Raw genomic sequence first — 19,682 nt, 5'->3', positions numbered from 1 at the left:
TATAAGATTTTATTGATCACAAGAAGAATACCAAATAATCTCTCCGATTTGGCTAAATTTTATATAGTATCCTATAATGATAAAGCAATCGTATGCAAGATAAAGCGGACTAAACTAAATCGAAAAGTCTTACATGATTTTGCGATTTTTGCAATAGTTAACGAGTTATTAATTTATTTTACAAAGATAACCAAGTTTGCTTGGCATGCCATCAAATCCAAGCACGAAATGTGACAAACTGGCGATCAAGATTTGTTAATGCATGCGCTAAACGCGCGGAAATTGTTATTTATATTTATTGACTACGGAGGAGCGACGCGTACAACTCCGAACATCTCTTGTACTTAGCGATGACCACTGTACAGTATAGAAATCTCAGAAAAGCTTTAGCTTTGCTAAAAATCAAACTTTATATCTAATATTGATTGTCTTTAATTATCTAAATGAATTCTGGAACGATAGTATTTTTTTTTATTTTTTAATGTAGACTGGGGTATAAAAATACCCTATTCTTTATTATAGCGTAAAATTTTTTATATGTGCTTTAGAAGGTTCAATAATATAGATTTCTTTATCTTGTAATAAAGAAAAGAATGGCGTTAATTAAATTCAACTATTTGCATTTAAACCGTTGTTTAAATGCAAATAGTGTCGAAAAAAATGCAAAAATGGCTTTTTACATAAAAGTAAGTAACTTTTTTTCTAAACCAATTTGAAAATTTTAAATGCGATTTTAAAGAAGATATATTAAGCTATGAAGAAAAAATTGTTATTGTTGGTCTCTTAAAAAGTTTTATTATTTTATTATATGAATATTGTTAAATATCAAAAACTGAAAAATCTGAAAAGAATATTTAAAAAACTATTATAAATTTATATCTTTCTTGATATATTTTTTAATAAAAATTTAGTTAATAGATATACGAGGTGTGTTCAAAAAGTATCGCGAATTTTGTGTTTTTTCAAAAATTATTTATTTATTCATGAATATCTATTTTGTCCCCTTCAAAGTAATCCCCATGAGATATTATACACTTGTGCCAACGGTTTTTCCAATCTTCGAAGCACTTCAAAAAATCATTTTTTTTTATCTTGTTCAGCTCCTCCTTCGATGCCGTCTTTATCTCGTCAAGCGTAGCGTAACGTCGTCCTTTCATGGGCCTCTTCAGTTTAGGGAACAAGAAAAAGTCACAGGGGGCCAGATCTGGGGAATACGGTGGCTGCGGCATCATTAGTGTGTTGTTTTTGGCCAAAAAGTCGCGCACAAGCAACGATGTGTGAGCAGGGGCGTTATCGTGGTGCAAAAGCCAATTTTTGTTCTTCCACAAATCCGGGCGTTTCTGGCGGATTGCTTCGCGCAAATTGCGCATAACTTGCAGGTAATATTCCTTATTGACCGTTCTACCCTGTGGCAAGAACTCATGATGCACCACGCCCCTGCAATCGAAGAAAACTGTCAGCAAAACTTTCACATTCGACCGAACTTGGCGCGCTTTTTTCGGTCTTGGTTCGTGCGGCAGCTTCCATTGAGATGATTGAGCTTTGGTTTCCACGTCATAACCATAAACCCACGATTCGTCACCAGTTATGACCCTCTGGAGCAAATTTGGGTCGTCGCGGACAGAGTCCAACATCTCATTAGCAATGTTCATGCGATGCTGTTTTTGGTCGCAATTGAGCAATTTTGGTACGAATTTCGCGGCGACCCGTCTCATGCCCAAATCATTGATAAAAATCGAATAGCACGAACCAATCGATATGTTAGGTCCTCAGCAACTTCTCTAACGGTGATTCGACGATTGGCCAATACCATTTTCTCCACTTCATTAATTTTTTCGTCTGTTGTTGAAGTGCTCGGGCGTCCGGCACGCTCTTCGTCGTTCACATCTTCTCGGCCTTCTGAGAACATTTTGTACCACCGATAAACGTTGCTTCGGTCCAAGGTAGCTTCTCCGTATGCCACAGTCAACATTCGGAATGCATCCGCGCACTTAATTTCGTTTTTCACACAAAATTTGATACAGGTTCTTTGATCCATTTTTTTGAATAGGTAAAAATCGAAGACGATCCAAAACACGTGCAAGCAAAGCAGCTGTCAACAATTAAGTGAACATTCAAAATGGCCGAGCTTGTCGGCATAAGTGAGAGACATGAGTACCAACATAACGCCACAAAAAGATCGAAATTCGAATATACGAAAATTCAAAATTCGCGATACTTTTTGAACACACCTCGTATTGTTGAACACAAAAATACAAGTACATTTAAAGCAATATAATTATTCAATTAATTTTACTCATAAAATTTGAAAATCATAGCATAATTCAATTTATAAGACTCGAAATCTTTAAATCGCATAATTACATATGCAATATACTACTTAACAAAACAAGCAAAATTGACACACTTGCATGAAACACTAGCATTAACTGACAAGGGGAGGCCGCGACAATAATCTCGCCGATTTTAATAAAATTTTATGGGTGTGTAGTATTCACTTATACCTTTACTATAATAAAGCCGTTTGTTGCGAAACTTGAGCATTCTGAAGAAAATGACGATTAAATCTTTCCAGTATCTATAGTACTGTGCGACCGCACTCACGAGCGTGGTGCAACTACGTTAATTGCTCGCGACGCTAGTTAGGTAGCCAAGATGTTCGCAAAGTCGTTCACATCAAGTGCGCGAAGTTAGACGGTACGATTGGGCGCCAGGCACGAGCGAGCGTGCCACTCTTAGATCAGGACGTTACCGATCTCGCGATTTAGGCCGGGAAAAGGAACGCGAAAATACTTTGTCACGGGCAGTAACGGGCTCTTTTAACCGGTAGCTCAGCCACGGAATTGGCAGAGGGGGTGCTTCGCGGCGGGCGGGGTGGTAGAGGAGAGCGAGGGAACTTAAAGAAAACACTTCAATTTAATAAAGAAATGGACAATGTATTTCCGAGCTCTAACACTACTCACATGGTTCTGCGACGATGTCTCGCGACCCGGGCGCGGTCGGAAAATACTACGCGGTCGTCGGTACGAGCTCACCGAACGGAGAGAGTCAAAATTCCATTCTAAGTAGCGCTGGACAAAACACGCCGTGCACACTCGCAACTCTGCACACGCACTCTCATTTCACGCGAAATTCTATGGCGACTCGATACGAAGCAAGCGTTCGGAAATACGCGATCGCCAAACAGAAACACATACAAACGCTACTACAGACGACACACCAGAATATGACACAATTAACGCGACTTGGCTGTGGTGTCGGCGACGCTCTCAATAAACAGAACCGAAGAAGATTAAGACGCAACTTGATCGGATGAGGCGCACGGCGGCTGAGCACGCGGACAGCACGCGATCACTGGCGTGTTCCCGGCGGAAGATTTTACGGCGAACGATAACTCTAAATGCAGCTATCGCACGCGCGACTCATCCGACCGGCGAAATCGGTGGCTTTACACAAGTCTCGTTCGTCTCACCACGACGCTGGTTGTGCTCGGAAAAGTGGTCGTTAGCGGCTTCCGTCGTCCCAGCTCGTGGCAGCTTCTTGGGCGATCCACAGTGAAGTGATCGATAGCGCGAGGAAATTCGGCAGGCGGCACGCAGGATCTCTCGCCCCACGCACGGGGGTTCGTCGCGCCGCTCTATTGGTTCCGCCTTACAACGCGGTCCTCGCGACCCTCTAATCAGGCTGTCGCGCCGCGGCGCGCAATTCGAGGTAGGTCGGTATCTTCGGGCAGCTCGCGACTCTTCCCGCGGTTTTTCCGAGGCCGGACGGCTATCCCTACAGACTCTTCGACATCCGGTACCCCCGCGCTCGGGACCACGTCAGGAACTTTCTCTCGCGGCTCCTCGTCCGGGGTCTCCTACGCGATGCTCTGTGTGGAGTGTCGACATTCCCTGCGCCGGACCTTCCCTCTTTGCGTACTGCAATTTCAGTGGCCTTACTGTTGCGTACAGGCGCGACGGTAAGAGATACGTAATTAAATGAAGAGAGATCACCTGTCGTGCGCGCTACTGCGATCCTGCGTACGATCCAAAAGATCTCAAGTGGCGGAAGGTTCTCCTTCTTGCAGTCTGTTCGCCGGGTGAGATTTCGTCGATACAAAAAAATGAATGGCCGCTAGCCGCCGATCCGCAAAACGTCGCTAAAATTAACGGACGAACACAAGCGCACAGAACCAAAACGCGGAATTATTAGCGCACGCGCCGACACGTCCGTCTCCGAGCTGAGAGGACGTAAAGCCGCAGCGTGCGCTCCTCGCTCGAATCTTACGATCCCTGTGACGGACAGCCAAACGGGATGTCACGTCACAACTGTTACAGAAGAATGATTTTCGAGTAAGCGACGTAGCGTAGGGCATTAGGACATCCACTGGTACGCTTGAGATCCCAGGTTCGACCCTCGCGTATGAGATTTTTTTTATCTTATATTTTTTAATTATTATATATTATTTTTAAACGGTATTTAATTATTTAGTATAAAATGTTATTTTTTAAAAATCAATAAATTTAAAAATATTTTTTTATTATTTCTTTATTATTAAATTAAAATTTCTCATGAACACAAAAAATATACGGGGTGTTAGAAAATAACCTTTCATGCTCTCGTAGGTTGATAGAATAAGTCATACTCAGAAGAAAAGTCCTTTACCATTTTTTATTATTTGCAATAGTTAACGATTTAAAAATTAGTAAATTTTGGCGAATGAACGCGTATTAAAAGACACAGTGCGTGCGCGGCTTTGCGTGTGTGGCAGTCGAGCATCATCGCGCTGGTCGGTAAACAATGCTGCTTTTCTCTTCTTAGCTGCCACTCGCGACTGCTCCTAGCTTGGCGACCGACGGGCAGTCTCCGCGTGCGGTGGGCAGGGAAAATACGCGCTTATTCGCCGAACTTTACTAATTTTTAAATCGTTAACTATTGCAAATAATGAAAAATGGTAAAGGACTTTTTTTCAGTATGACTTGCTCTACCAACCCACGAGAGCATGGAAGGTTATTTTCTGACACCCTGTATAACACAAGAATAAAAGATCTAAAAAATAAGAACAAAAAATTCATTTACAATAAAAATTTGCAATAACTGTTTTACAATTAGTTTACAGCTTTTATAGTAATCTTATCGTAAAAATAATTAAAACACAATGGTTCATTGTACCATGCACATATAATCATTGACATTTTATGTCAATACATTCTTTACATTTCATTTGATTAAGAAAATTTGGTAAACAAATTTTATTAACATTTTTAAAAAGACTTGTAACGCTAGTAGTTTTTGGGCGGTGTCGGAATCGAGGATTTGGTTGGGGTAAGCTTGTTGGGTTGCCGGATTCGGTTAAATAATCGCACTTGGAGTTAAATGTGTGAAAATAGAGATTGTAAATTTATTCAGAACTTAAATGAACATGTGATTAGATAACGACTTAAACTTAAACGAACAGAGTCTTGAACTGAGCGAACTTAACTAAATGGAAATATAATTGTCGGAAATATATAATAATTGTCTCGAGGTTTTGAGTATTTATATATACGAGGTGTGTTCAAAAAGTATCGCGAATTTTGAATTTTCGCGGGTTACGTATATTCGAATTTCGATCTTTTTGTGGCGTTATGTTGGTACTCATGTCTCTCACTTATGCCGACAGGCTCGGCCATTTTGAATGTTCACTTAATTGTTGACAGCTGCTTTGGTTGCACGTGTTTTGGATCGTCTTCGATTGTTATCTATTCAAAAAAATGGATCAAAGAACCTGTATCAAATTTTGTGTGAAAAACGAAATTAAGTGCGCGGATGCATTCCGAATGTTGACTGTGGCATACGGAGAAGCTACCTTGGACCGAAGCAACGTTTATCGGTGGTACAAAATGTTCTCAGAAGGCCGAGAAGATGTGAACGACGAAGAGCGTGCCGGACGCCCGAGCACTTCAACAACAGACGAAAAAATTAATGAAGTGGAGAAAATGGTATTGGCCAATCGTCGAATCACCGTTAGAGAAGTTGCTGAGGACCTAACATATCGATTGGTTCGTGCCATTCGATTTTTATCAATGATTTGGGCATGAGACGGGTCGCCGCGAAATTCGTACCAAAATTGCTCAATTGCGACCAAAAACAGCATCGCATGAACATTGCTAATGAGATGTTGGACTCTGTCCGCGACGACCCAAATTTGCTCCAGAGGGTCATAACTGGTGACGAATCGTGGGTTTATGGTTATGACGTGGAAACCAAAGCTCAATCATCTCAATGGAAGCTGCCGCACGAACCAAGACCGAAAAAAGCGCGCCAAGTTCGGTCGAATGTGAAAGTTTTGCTGACAGTTTTCTTCGATTGCAGGGGCGTGGTGCATCATGAGTTCTTGCCACAGGGTAGAACGGTCAATAAGGAATATTACCTGCAAGTTATGCGCAATTTGCGCGAAGCAATCCGCCAGAAACGCCCGGATTTGTGGAAGAACAAAAATTGGCTTTTGCACCACGATAACGCCCCTGCTCACACATCGTTGCTTGTGCGCGACTTTTTGGCCAAAAACAACACACTAATGATGCCGCAGCCACCGTATTCCCCAGATCTGGCCCCCTGTGACTTTTTCTTGTTCCCTAAACTGAAGAGGCCCATGAAAGGACGACGTTACGCTACGCTTGACGAGATAAAGACGGCATCGAAGGAGGAGCTGAACAAGATAAAAAAAAATGATTTTTTGAAGTGCTTCGAAGATTGGAAAAACCGTTGGCACAAGTGTATAATATCTCATGGGGATTACTTTGAAGGGGACAAAATAGATATTCATGAATAAATAAATAATTTTTGAAAAAACACAAAATTCGCGATACTTTTTGAACACACCTCGTATGTATATATAACGATGTCTTTGCGAGATTATACGGACACGATGTCCGGTGGGTGTCGGTGAATCGCGGAATGCGTTGTCGGCGTGTGCCGCGTACGGTGATCGGCGCGGCGAACGTGAATTGGTCGGTATGGCGGTATGGTGGAATTAGCGGTTCCGCGGTTTGCCCGAGCTGCCTTGTGCAAATGAGGCAATCGTACTGTCAGGGCGCGGATGCCTGACAGTATTTTGATTGACAAATTACCCTGTTGGTGTCGAGGATGCTCGACGGTGTTGTTCTCTTCGAGTATGCTCGAGGACAAAGCTGATTGGCCAGGGACACCTGGTCGACGAAAATGCTCGTAGACGTGAACGGGATTAGTCGAGAATGCTCGGCCACTGGGTTGGGCGAGAATGCTCGCTGTGGTTGACTGTGGCGAGGATGCTCGCCACGGAAGCTGTTGCGAGTTGTCCAAGGATTCTCGGTCGCTTAAGAGGATTCTCGTTGAAGATACGAAATGAGGCGCGTATGCTTGTCCTCGAGGTAGTCGGGAGCGTATCGAGAATACTTGACTGGCATGGGTCGAAAAACTGAAGAAATCTGACTTCTGCGTTTCCACTGCCGGCTTATATATTCGAGCGCGTGGTTGAACGCATCAATCCGCGCGCTCGGTCGGCTGGCCTGGAGTAGGAACGCCACGGTCGGCGCGCATGCTGCCGCGTGATCGCGCTGAGAGATTAGCTTGGTGCGTCGTAGAGAACGGATATCCATATTCTATTAAGAAGAAGAGGAAGCTCGGTGCGTGTCGCAATAACAAAACCATTTTACTTGGAGACCGTTGTAGGTATAACGATTTATAGAAACATTTATTTTGATGTTCTTAAAACAGCCATTGTAAATTTTTATTGCAAATATATTTTTTGTGTTTATGAGAAATTTTAATTTGATTAATAATAAAAAAGCATTTTTAAATTCCTTTATTTTTTAAAAATAACTTTTAAATAATTTGTTAAATGGATAATTTAGACATGAAAAGAAAAGTTGGGATTAAACTTGTAAAGTACTTTATGTATTACAGAATTCTTTTATAATACAAAAGCAATTTATTATATGGAAACAGCTGTCATGTTTATAAATAAATCGTCACTTTGTTTCTGTCAGTCAAGATTTAGACGCATTATCAGACGCTCAACTAAATGTTATTTTGGCCCTTTAAATCAAAGTTTTTTCTGTCCATTTAAATTGTACACCGATTATTTCTTAGGTTATGGGCTCAGATTAAAACGCGCAGTGTACAATTAACGCGAGTAAAAATAATAGTGTTAATTTGTGCGTATGTTCCGGTAATAGCTTATTTCGTGTGTGCGGTTTACTGTAACACATGAGAAGGAAGAAGACAGATATAAAGTTCCTCTCTTCGATGGGACTAACTTTAGCAATTGGAAATTTCGTATGGAAACGTTACTCACAGAACACGATTTAACTGCCCAGATAACAATTCGTGAGTTTACGTTATTTTCACGACGTGATAATCACGCTGTGCGTGCAAAAGTCCATTACAGTGTCCTCACAATGTAATGGGCGCACGCGTGTACACGTATAAGGTTGCATGGTGTAATCACGCGTGATGGGAACATTTCACGGCGTGAGGGTAACGTGATAATTCCACCGTGCGCACGAAAACGTATCACGTTGTTCTCACGATGTGATGGGGGCACGATGTGGTCAATCGCAACGTGATCAAACAGGATCCTTCCGTATATTATATTAAATTAACAAATTTACAAAATACTATATGAACTTCCAATTATTGCGCATTTATTTCAAGTACTTTTTATGCTTTTAATACTTTTAATGCTAATTTACTAAAAATATTGTAAATAATAATATTATTAATCTTTAATTGTAAATCATAAAAAAAAATAAAAACGTTGATATATAATATAATGCGGACTTCCGTTTCCGGTAGCGAGAGTGATTGACGTGTGTATGTGTGTGTGTGGAGAGTGCGATTGATAAGCGGGAGTAAGGGGATAAGGTGAGACGTGGTGGAGTGCGAGGAGGTAAAGAGAAAGGGAAGAGGCTGGTGGAGGAGGGCGAATAAGGGTAAAGGACCGGGATAAGGGAATAGTGAGACAGGAGTGATAGTAGGGTTGGGACGGGATTTAGAGGTTAGACGGGAGATCAGGTATAGAGAGTACAGAGAAAGCAGAAAAGAGGGAGGGTAGCGACATCGCGGTAGAAGCGAGAAGCATAGCAGGAGAGAGTAAGTGCAATTGCGGGAAATTTTGAATTGGAGTAATTTTTGAGCAACCGATATATTATCCTAATTTTGTATTTTTACATTTGCTATACATCTATACAATGATTTACAAATAAGCTAAAAATATTATTAAACTTGATCAAATTGTTTTCTTAAATTAAAAAGTGTGATCATCTTAAATATAAAAAGAGTCATATTTTATAGTAAATATTTTCTGCAAAAATACCAGGTGTATGCATAAGTTTTTTCCGGTTTCACTAAGAGATGGTGCCAGCGAAAAGTACGCAGCGTATTAATTTGACACATACGTCATTTTGTTCGTCTGACATAGAACTACAGGGTTGGGCAGAAAAACCTGACACATTTTAAAAAATCGTTATTCCCCTCCAAGTGAAAAGAGGGCGCTGTAACTCCGGGAGCGAAAAATAGATAGTTGAAGGTTTATGTTTACATATCAGTACAGTTCCAGTATGGAGAAGTGGCCGCCGCAACAACGCGCGTTCGTTTGCGAGCGTTTTTTCATAACTCAGTCCTACGTTCAAGCAATTCGCGATTTTCGTATTGAATATTCTCTTCGTCCACGAGATCCGGTTCCCTCTCGTAATTCTGTGAATCTGTGGGTCAAAAACTTCCGACAAACAGCCACAGCCACGAAACAAAAGCCTCCAGGGCAACCAAGAACGGTAAGAATCCCTGAAAATGAGACACGCGTTCGCACCTCTTTGCAACGAAGTCCACGCCGTTCTGCCGGTAAACATGCTCAAGCTCTCGGAATGTCTCGTCGATCGTTTAGCAGAATATTGAAAGCGATGAATTTTCATCCCTACAAAATTCTCATAACCCAGGAATTGAAATATACCGACTATGCAGCTCGATTAAGATTCGCAGAAAAAATGAAGGAGTTGTTGGACAACGAAGAAATTGACCGTAAGTTTTTAATGATTAGCGACGAAGTTCATTTTTATTTGAACAAGACAGTAAACAAACAAAACTGTCGTTATTATGCTACGGAGAACCCTCAGCAGATAGTCGAGGAGCCGTTACATTCCGAACGCGTGACTGTTTGGTGTGGAGTTGCAGAGTGGGGAATAGTGGGGCCTTACTTCTTTCAAAGAACGATCAACACGGAGCGCTATCTGGAGATGTTAAAAACGTTCTTAATACCGGAGTTGAAGAAGAAACGCAAGTTTCGTCGCACCTTCTTCCAACAAGATGGCGTCACGTGCCATACGGCGAAAAAGACGTTGGATTTCCTACGTGAAGAATTCGGCACCCGTCTGCTGTCTCGCAACACTGAGTTTCCATGGCCACCACGTTCGCCCGATCTCTCAGTGTGCGACTTCTTTTTGTGGGGCTATTTGAAGCAACGTATCTACGCTAACAAACCTCGAACCTTGGACCAGCTGAGAGCCAATATTCGGAGAGAAATTGCAGAAATAAAGCCAGCGATGTTGAAAAAAGTGTATGATAATTTCGAAAAACGCCTCGAAAATTGTATTGCTTGTAACGGCCATCATTTAGCCGATATAATTTTTGGTAAATAAACAAAAAAAACCTTCAAGTGTCTAGTTTATTCTCCCGGAGTTTCAACCTCTTCCGATTAATAGCGGCCGCGCAAGTGGTTATTAAAATGTGTCAGGTTCCTCTGCCCAACCCTGTACAAACACACACAAGTTGAGTCCGCCAAAAACTAGCGTCTTTGTTTTATTGTTCAGTGATCATGTCGAGTTTTGTGCCTGAAAAACAACATTTGCGGCACGCATTGCTTTTTTTATTTAATCAAAAGAAAAAGGCTGTTGAAAGTCATCGTTTGCTGGTAGAAACATATGATGAACATGCTCCATCGATAGAACATGTGAGACATGGTTTCGACAATTTAAAAGTGGTGATTTCAATGTGAAAGACAATGAGCGCTCTGGTAGATCACAAAAATGCGAAGACGAGCAATTGCAGGAATTATTGGATGATGACCCAACTCAAACTCAATGGCAATTAGCAGAAGCATTACATGTATCACAAGAAACAATTAGCAGACGTTTACAATGGGAAAGATCAATAAACTCGGTAAATGGGTCCCACACAATTTGAATGAACGTCAAATGGAAAATCGCAAAGTCACTTGTGAAATGCTGCTTTAACGCTATGAAAGGAAATAATTTTTGTATCGAATTGTGACGGGTGACGAAAAATGGATTTATTTTGAAAACCCGAAGCGGAAAAAATCGTGGCTTTCACCTGGCGAAGCCGGTCCATCAACACCAAGGCCAAATTGCTTCGGCAAGAAGACCATGCTCTGTGTCTGGTGGGACCAGAGCGGTATTGTGTATTATGAACTCTTGAAGCCTGGCGAAACCGGCACATAATACACATCGCTATCGCCAACAAATGATTAATTTAAACCACGCATTAATCGAAAGACGACCGGAATGGGCCAGAAGATATGGCAAAGTGATTTTGTTACACGACAATGCGCCGTCTCACACAGCAAAACCAGTGAAAGACACCTTAAAATCTCATCCTTCCGCACCCGCCGTACTCCCCAGACCTGGCGCCATCTGACTATCACCTCTTCGCATCAATGGGGCACGCGCTCGCAGAGCAGCACTTTAGCTGTTTTGAGATGGAAAATAAAACCGCGACGTACAGTCGTGTTGTTTGCGCGCTTTACTTAGATCGCGGGACGGCGCCACCTCCCCGAGATTATCTTATCGCGAAATCACTAAGTTATTCAATATATCACCGTAGCGCTGAAGATATCCGGGAGGGGAGCGCTCGCAATTCCCGTTTTCTGCGCGGATAGGGCGACGCGAGTTGTTCGTTTCCTGCTTCTTCTTCCTTCTTCTTCCTCGAGTTTTCGAAGCAGCAACACGCATTTTGGCCGTATGTAAGTTTGTCGAGATTCGCCACTACTCTAAGATCGCGGTCGCAACGCTGGACTCACGCGAGTGATATCCAAGTGATCGAGCCTATCAACAGCGCGTTTTCGTGAGTGAGGAAGAAACCGGAGCAAACTCGCGTGCTCCGAACCGGCTCGCGTTTGCCGTCGGCGACGAGTGTCACGCGTCGATATCGTGATCACGCAGCAGCGCGGCAGCGAACGCGCTCGAACCGCGGTTGCTTTGAAGATTCTCTGTTTGGCGAGAATCGAACAATCGTGATTTTGTGAAACACGCTCTTCGCGCTCGCACGCGTGGTAAGAATTTGTACATGAGATCTCCGGTGGCGAGATCTCTCGGCGCGCACCATTGCGATCTACGGTGGCGAGATTCCTGTGGTCACGCCATTACCACGTGGCGCGGAACTGTATCGTATTCGAAGTTTCAATCACTTTGGTGATCATGCAGTGTATCTGTGATAATCTATAAATATATTGAACTGTTTAACTCCCGTGAATTCTCTAAACAATTATTTCACCGATCTCAATCTCCCCGTAATCGTCACGATCCTTATCGTCTCGTGCGAGACGAGTACCGGCGCCTAGTCTTCTTGTCTCTTTTCTCTTTTGTCCTTCTATTTGAAAATTAAAGTGCGGCGATTTACGATCGAGCGCGCACATCAGCAATTTTGAGGAAGTTGGAAAATGGCTCGACAAATGGTTTGCCGCAAAAGACAAGCAGTTTTTCTGGCATGGTATTCATAAATTATCTGAAAGATGGGCGAAATGTGTAGAAGCCGATGGTCAATATTTTGAATAAAAAAAAATTAATTTCTCTTGAAAATTACGTATTTTTTTTTACCAAAAAATCAGAAAAAACTTATACATACACCTGGTAGATTACTTAATTTTAAAAAAACAAAAATTATTTACATTTTATTTAAAATTAAAATAATTATATAAATATTTCAAAAATTTTTAACCCGACTGCAAGTAAATAAACTCTTGAATAGGGAAAGTTGGCAGGTTAGAAGAAAGACGAGATGGAGAAAGGAAAGGAGAGAGGGAAGGAGTGGGAAAGGGAAGTAGAGGAGGGGAAAGGAGAGGAGAAGAGGAAAGTGGGAAGACTGAGCAAAGCAGAAGGGATGAGGGATAGAGTATATAGTCTGTCGCTGATAGATGCGTTTAAAAGAGAAGAGAAAAGGAAGGAGATAGGTGCATTACAGGCAGATATCTTTAAGAAAAGTATAAAGGTATTGAGATCGCCGGAAAAACAGCCGAAAAAGCAAGAAGAAGGATTGTGTGAGTTATTAAGGGAGGTGAGAGAGTTTTAAGAAAATTAAAGCGGAATTAAGAGAGGTGAAGGAGGGGAAAGCAGAGATGAGGGAATGGATGGAAGATATGAGGAAAAGATTAGACAATTTAGAGAAAAGAATGGAAGACATTGAGAAAGGTAGAGGGAGGGGGGAGCAGAAAAAGGGGGATGAGGAAGAAGCAGGAGGAAAGGGTAGGGTAACGGAAAGGATAAGGAGGGAAGGTAGGAAAGTAAGAGTAGGATATATGAAAATATGGATTGAGGAGAAATTATGGGTATGGGATGAGATTAAGGATGAGTTGAGGGAATGGCACGGAAAAGAAGTAAGAGAATGGAAGGGGGGAATAGAGAAAAGAAGAGGGATGGAAAAAGAGGAAGAGGATTTTTAGTAGGTCGGTGGACGGAGGGAGAGGGGGAAAAAGAAGGAAATATAGAAAAGGAGAAACATAGGAAAAAGAGGAGGAATAAGAAAAAAGAAGATGGCAAAAAGTATAAGTTAGGCTTTTGGAATGTGGCAGGTATGGAAAACAATGAGAAGGATTTCAGGGAGAGACTAAAAGAATGAGATGTGATGTTCCTGAGTGAGACTTAGTTACAGAAGAAGGGATAGGAAAGAGTTCGAAAATGGCTGCCAAAAGGATACGTGTGGGAAGTGCAAGAGGCGGCAAAGAAGAGTAAGAAAGGGAGGGCAATGGGAGGAATGATTGTGAGGATAAGGGAGGGGAGAGAAAAAGAGGATAAGGAAAGAAAAGAGGAGGGATTACAGCAGTAAAAGTAAATTTAGGGGGAGAGTGGTGGAGGCTAATAGGTATGTAAATAGAGATTTGGAGGAAAAAATGGGAAAACTAAGAGAGTGGATGGAGGATAGAAAGGAAGGGGTGAGGGTATTAATAGGGGGGGGGGATTTTAATGCTAAGACGGGGAGAGAAGGGGGAAGAATAGGTGATGAAGAGGAAGGGATAGAACAGGGAAAAAGGAGCTCGAAGGATGAAAAGGTGAATAGAGAGGGAAAGAAGCTATGTGGTTATATAGGAGAATTGGAATGTTGAATATTGAATGGAAGCGTAAAGGGGGATGAAGAGGGGGAATGGACGTATACAGGAGGGAAGGGAGGGACCGTAATAGATTACGTGATCGAGGATGAGGAAACAAGAAGGAAGGTGGAAAAGATGAAGGTGGAGGATTGGGTGGACTCCGATCATCAGCCGATAACGGTATGGGTTGAGGGAGGAGGGCGGAGGGAAAAGAGGACCGGGAAAAGGAAAGGGAGAGGAAGAAGCAGGGTTTGGACGGAGAAAGGAAAAAAGAAATTTGAGGAATACTTTGGGAAGAGGGATAGTGAGGAGGTAGGGGAGGTTTGGAGGAAAATGAAGAGAAAAGTAGAAGTGGCATTAGAGAGAGTAGAGAAGGAAGAGAAGGAACGGAGAGGATGGTGAGAGAGGATGAAAAATGTAGGGATAGGAAAAGAGAGGTTATGGAGAAATTAAAAAGGTGGAGGAGGAGAGGGGAAAAAAAGGGGAAAAAATATAAAGAAATGAGGAGGAAGTACAGGGAACATTGTGAGGAGAAGAAGAAAAGGGAGAGGGAAATAGAAGGAATAAGATCCTAAAAGGATGTGTGGAAGGTAGTGAATAAAGGAAGGAGGAAGAGAAAGAGAGTCAGTGAAGGAATTGAAATGGGGGAGTGGGATAAACACTTCAGAGAGGTACTGGGGGGAGTGGAGTGGAGGATAAGAGGGGTGGTAATTGGCAGAGGGGTAGAGGAGGAAGAAGAGATTAGTAGAGAGGAAATTGGTAGGGCGATAATGAAATTAAAGGACAGAAAAGCGGCAGGAGGGGATGGGATCATAAATGAGTATGGAAATATGGGGAAACAAGAGAACGGCTTTGGGAAATATGCAATAGGGTGTGGAAGGGAGAGAGATGGCCGGAAGAATGGAGAGAAGGGATAGTGGTAGCGATAGTGAAAAAAGGGGGGGGAGGTAGAAGACTATAGGAGGGTTACGCTTACGCAAACGGCGTATAAAGTATACGCGGCGGTTTTAGCGGAGAGATTGAAGGAAGATGTGGAAAATAAAGGGACATTACCACCGAGTCAAACGGGGTGTAGGGGAGGGGTAGTAACGATAGACCACATATACGTGTTAAATTATCTAATAAATAAGAAAATAGCGGAAACGAAAGGCAAACAGTAGTTATGTTTGTGGATATGAAAGCAGCGTTTGACTCGGTGGATAGGGAGATACTGGTACAGACAATGAGGAGGAAGGGAGTGAGAGAGAGTCTGGTGGTGAGGTGTGAGGAAGTTTTGGAGGAGACAATAAGTAGAGTAAGTGTGGGGGAAAGGGAGGGGGACAACTTTTGGACAGGTAGAGGAGTGAGACAGGGATGTCCATTGAGCCCATGCATGTTCACACTATTGCTAGCGGATTTGGATGAGGAGTTAGAAAAGGGGAGATTGGGGGGAGTAAAGGTGAAGGGAAGAAAAATCTATTCCCTGGCGTATGCGGATGATGTGGCGGTGGTGGCAGAGGATGAAGCAGGGATGAAAGGGTTAATAAAAACATTAGAAGGATATGTAGAACAGAAAAGATTTAAAGTAAATGTGGAGAAAACATAAGTGATGAGGTGTAGAAGAGGGGGTGGGAGACAAAAAAAGATAATGTGGAAATGGAAAGGAAATGAAATAGAGGAAGTGAAAAGGGATAAATATCTGAGGTACATGATGATGGCAAATGGGGGACAGAAACAGCATATAGAGGAGAGAGTCAAAAAAGGAGCGTTGGTGATGAGAGAGGTATGGGGAATAGGAAAGAGGAAATTCGGAAAGGACTGGGCTAGAAGGTGGTATTTGATAGGTTATTTGATAGGTTGGTGTGGACGGTGGTTAGCTATGGTGCAGAAATTTGGGGGTGGAAAGAAAGGGAAGGGGTAGAGAGGATACAGGACAGGTATTTGAAATGGGTAATAGGAGTGGGAAGATACACATCGGGATACATGGTAAAGGAGGAGGTGCAGAGGGAAAAATTAAGGGGAAGAGCAGGAATGAGGGCATGGAGCTATGAAAGGAAACTGGGCGAAGGAGGAGGGGGGGAGTTGGCAAGTTTGTGTTAGGAGGAGATAAGAGGTAGAGCGAAGGAGGGAAAGGTGATGGGAAAATGGGAGGAAGAAAGAAGAGGTTTCTATGAAGAGAAGAGCTGGAATATTAAAGAGATAGAAAGGTTGAGAGGAGTGGGAGGGTTAAGGGGGGAAGAGTTTTTAAGTGAGTAACAAGAGAGAGGAGGCGGCAGGAAGAGGAAAGGTGGGAAAGAATTAGGAGCTCGAGGTTCAACAGATGGTATAACAGAGTGAAGAAGAGGAGTGCCGGAGTACTTGAAGAGGGATTGGAAGGAGGAAAGATGGAAAAGGATTGCAAGGTTTAGGTTAGGAGAGGGTATGAGAGGAGGTAGATACTGGGAAGAGAAGGAGAAAAGAAAGTGTAGGATATGTGAATGGGGAGAGGAAATGGGAACATATATGGTGGAATGCACGGATTGAGGGACGGAAAAGGGATGGCAAGAGATGGTGGAAGAGGTTTTAAGTGAGAGGGGGTGGGGAGAGATTTGGATGAAGAAACTGGAGGAGATAAGGGAGGGATGAGGGTGGCTGAGTATGAATGAGAGTGTGGGAGGAAGAGAGGAAAATGCGGCGGAAACGGAGGTCCAGAGAATGAGTGTCCAGGTATGAATGGATGAGTGATCTTTCTCTCTCTCTCGTGCGTTGTACAGGATGCGAGCAATAAAATCTCGAAACTATGTAAGCGAAGCGGAGGTCCGCAGTGTACTCCGCAAGGAATAAAGTACCATGTGTGTGTGTGTGTGTGCGTGCGTGCGTGCGTGCGTGCGTGCGTGCGTGCGTGCGTGCGTGCGTGCGTGCGTGCGTGCGTGCGTGTGTGTGCGCGCGCGCGCGTGCGCGTGTGCGTGTGTGTATGTTATCATATATTATATTTATATATATATATATAATATATATGTATGTATATATATATATATATATATATATATATTTTATATAATATGGATGGATATATAATGTAATGCATTAAAAGTATCCCAATCACCACACAATAATTTTTAAATGTTTTTTAATATTTATTTAATATTAATTTTTTATTGTACAATTCATTATAACAAAAATATTTATTAAACATTCATTAAATATTTATGGTACATTAATTAAATATTTAAAATAATGATTTAGAGAAAATATTTATTTAATATTTATTTAACGTTTATTTAATGTTTATTTAACATTAATTAAATATTTGAAATAATGATTTTGGAAAATACTTATTTAACGTTTATTTCACGTTTAATTTTTCACATTACATTTTTATTGAAAAAAACATTTTTTAAAAATATTAATTTAACATTTATTTAATTTTAATTTAATATTTATTTTACATTAATTTTTTATTTGAAAAAACATTTTTTAAAAACATTAATTTAACATTTATTCAATTTTAATTTAATATCATATATTTTTTTAATTTTTTTTAAATAAACGTTTATTTAATATTGTTTAAGTATTTATTTTTTATGAATTATTTAATTGAAAAAATGATTGTGGTAAGTATTTTTTTAATGTTTATTTAATATTTATTTAATGTTTATTTAATATTAGTTATTTTATTTATTTTTTAATTATTATTGATTTTGAAATTTGTTTTAAAAATGTTTCAATAACATCTATGAAAATCAGTAAAAAATTAACTTAATTATATATACTTATATAAATAATATACTTTATATTATACATTATATAGGGTGTCCCATTTTAAATGATCCAGTCAAATATCTTGAAAACTATACCCAGTAGACAAAAATGTTTCAGACAAAGTTGTATGATTTCGAGAGGAACATAAGATGGTGTCATTAATTTGACCTTAAATAGTTGCTTGAAAATCACGTGAAGGACACCTTCAATTTTTTAAATGGGAGCTTGTACTTTTTATTTCATATTCTTGTAGCTTATCTCGAGACCTTTCCAAAACATTACAAGAAAGTTTATTTTCGTTGAGTACTTTTCGAGTTGTGAGGCTTGAAAGCTACGGTGTATTGTAACTTTTAAGCGTTACAACTCGGAAAGTACTTAACAAAAATAAACTTTCTTGTAGTGTTTTGGAAAAGTCTTGAAATAAGCTGCAAGAATATGCAATAAAAGATACTATATTAGAATATCAGTAGTTCCCTAATTAAAGAGTATTAGTACTTCCCTAACATTCTATATTTTTTATTGCATTTTCTTGTAGTCGATTTCGAGAGGTTTCCAAAATACGGCGAAAGACTCCAACTGAAAGGAATTTTCGTGTAAATAGGATAGTAGAAAAAATAAACAATTTTTGTTTTAAGGGCCGAGTTGACGGCCAAGAATGTTTGTTTAGAATTGATACGGGTTCTGATGTGTCGGTACTTAGATCGAATTTATTAAGGAAGAACAAACGTCTTTCTCCGATTTTTGATAGTCAATTGTGTTATTCTACTGGGGAAACAGTTCGGTTAATTATAAAGTTAATGTGACAGTGAAAATCGGGAAGTTTATTTTGGAAATTCCCGTTTATTTAGCAAAAATCAGTGATAAATGTATTTTGGGAGTAGATTTTCTAAAAAAAATTGGTCTAGAGAAAATGTTTGTTTCCATTTTCGGTGAAGAAGAGGAAAATCAGAGAAATCTTTTATGTTTGAGAATTTGTAATTCTTGTGTTAGCGTTCCTATTTTTTTTCAGAATTTTTTTGAAAACAATCTCAAACTTTGGACGTCTCTCAAAAGGAGAAATTTGCCGGACTATTGGATGAATTTCAGAATATTTTTACAGAGAGCGTCGTTGCTGGAAATTGTTCACTGGAAATGCATTCTATCGATGTTATAAATTCTTTACCCATTAAACAATCGCCTAGACGCATCTCTTTGCACATGCGTGAGGAAGTAGACAAAATTTTATTTGAAATGAAACAACAGGGTGTTATCAAGGAAACACGTAGTCCGTGGGTGTCTCCTGCTGTTTTGAGTGAGGTAGAAGAATGGTTCAATTAGATTTTGTGTTGATTTTAGAAAGCTCAATGCTGTAACTAAAAAGGATTTTTATTCAATACCTTGGATAGATTTGCTCGTCCGTCTGCTCGGAAATTCTTGGTTTTGTACTTTAGATCTGAAGAGTGGGTACTGGCAAGTTAAGCTTTGTTCGCAGGATAAGGAAAAGACAGCTTTTTCTATTGGTAATGGTTTATGGCAATTTACAGTGATATCCTTTGGACTTTGCAATGCTCCGGCTACTTTCGAGCGTTTAATAGAGAAAGTTTAATTCTCAATAAAATTTGTTTGGTATATTTAGACGATGTGATCATATTTGGAAAAAATTTTG

General features: G+C 40.7%; 2 protein-coding genes across 6 annotated transcripts in view; both read left to right on the top strand.

Moving 5' to 3' along the window:
- Positions 1 to 19,682, top strand: part of LOC105202478 (activated Cdc42 kinase-like) — a 289,383-nt gene that overhangs the window by 59,966 nt on the left and 209,735 nt on the right. The gene's annotated exons all lie outside the window — the stretch shown is intronic.
- LOC113004990 lies at positions 9,369 to 11,072 on the top strand. The gene is made up of 2 exons (XM_039459697.1): positions 9,369 to 10,020; positions 10,174 to 11,072. The coding sequence occupies exons 1-2, from the start codon at positions 9,537 to 9,539 to the stop codon at positions 10,635 to 10,637; spliced, it is 948 nt and encodes a 315-aa protein (XP_039315631.1). The 5' UTR covers positions 9,369 to 9,536; the 3' UTR covers positions 10,638 to 11,072.

The sequence above is a fragment of the Solenopsis invicta genome, chromosome 2 (assembly GCF_016802725.1).
Source record: "Solenopsis invicta isolate M01_SB chromosome 2, UNIL_Sinv_3.0, whole genome shotgun sequence".
Taxonomy (NCBI): domain Eukaryota; kingdom Metazoa; phylum Arthropoda; class Insecta; order Hymenoptera; family Formicidae; genus Solenopsis; species Solenopsis invicta.
Note: the sequence above shows the minus strand (reverse complement) of the source record. Positions and strands in the feature narration are given on the sequence as shown.

What these genes read in the sequence shown, in the direction of transcription:
- LOC113004990 (XM_039459697.1), top strand. Translation starts at nt 9,537, where the DNA reads ATGTTTACATATCAGTACAGTTCCAGTATGGAGAAGTGGCCGCCGCAA. An exon ending in GGACAACGAAGAAATTGACC is followed by an intron (nt 10,021 to 10,173) that starts GTAAGTTTTTAA and finishes GTGGAGTTGCAG; the next exon opens with AGTGGGGAATAGTGGGGCCT.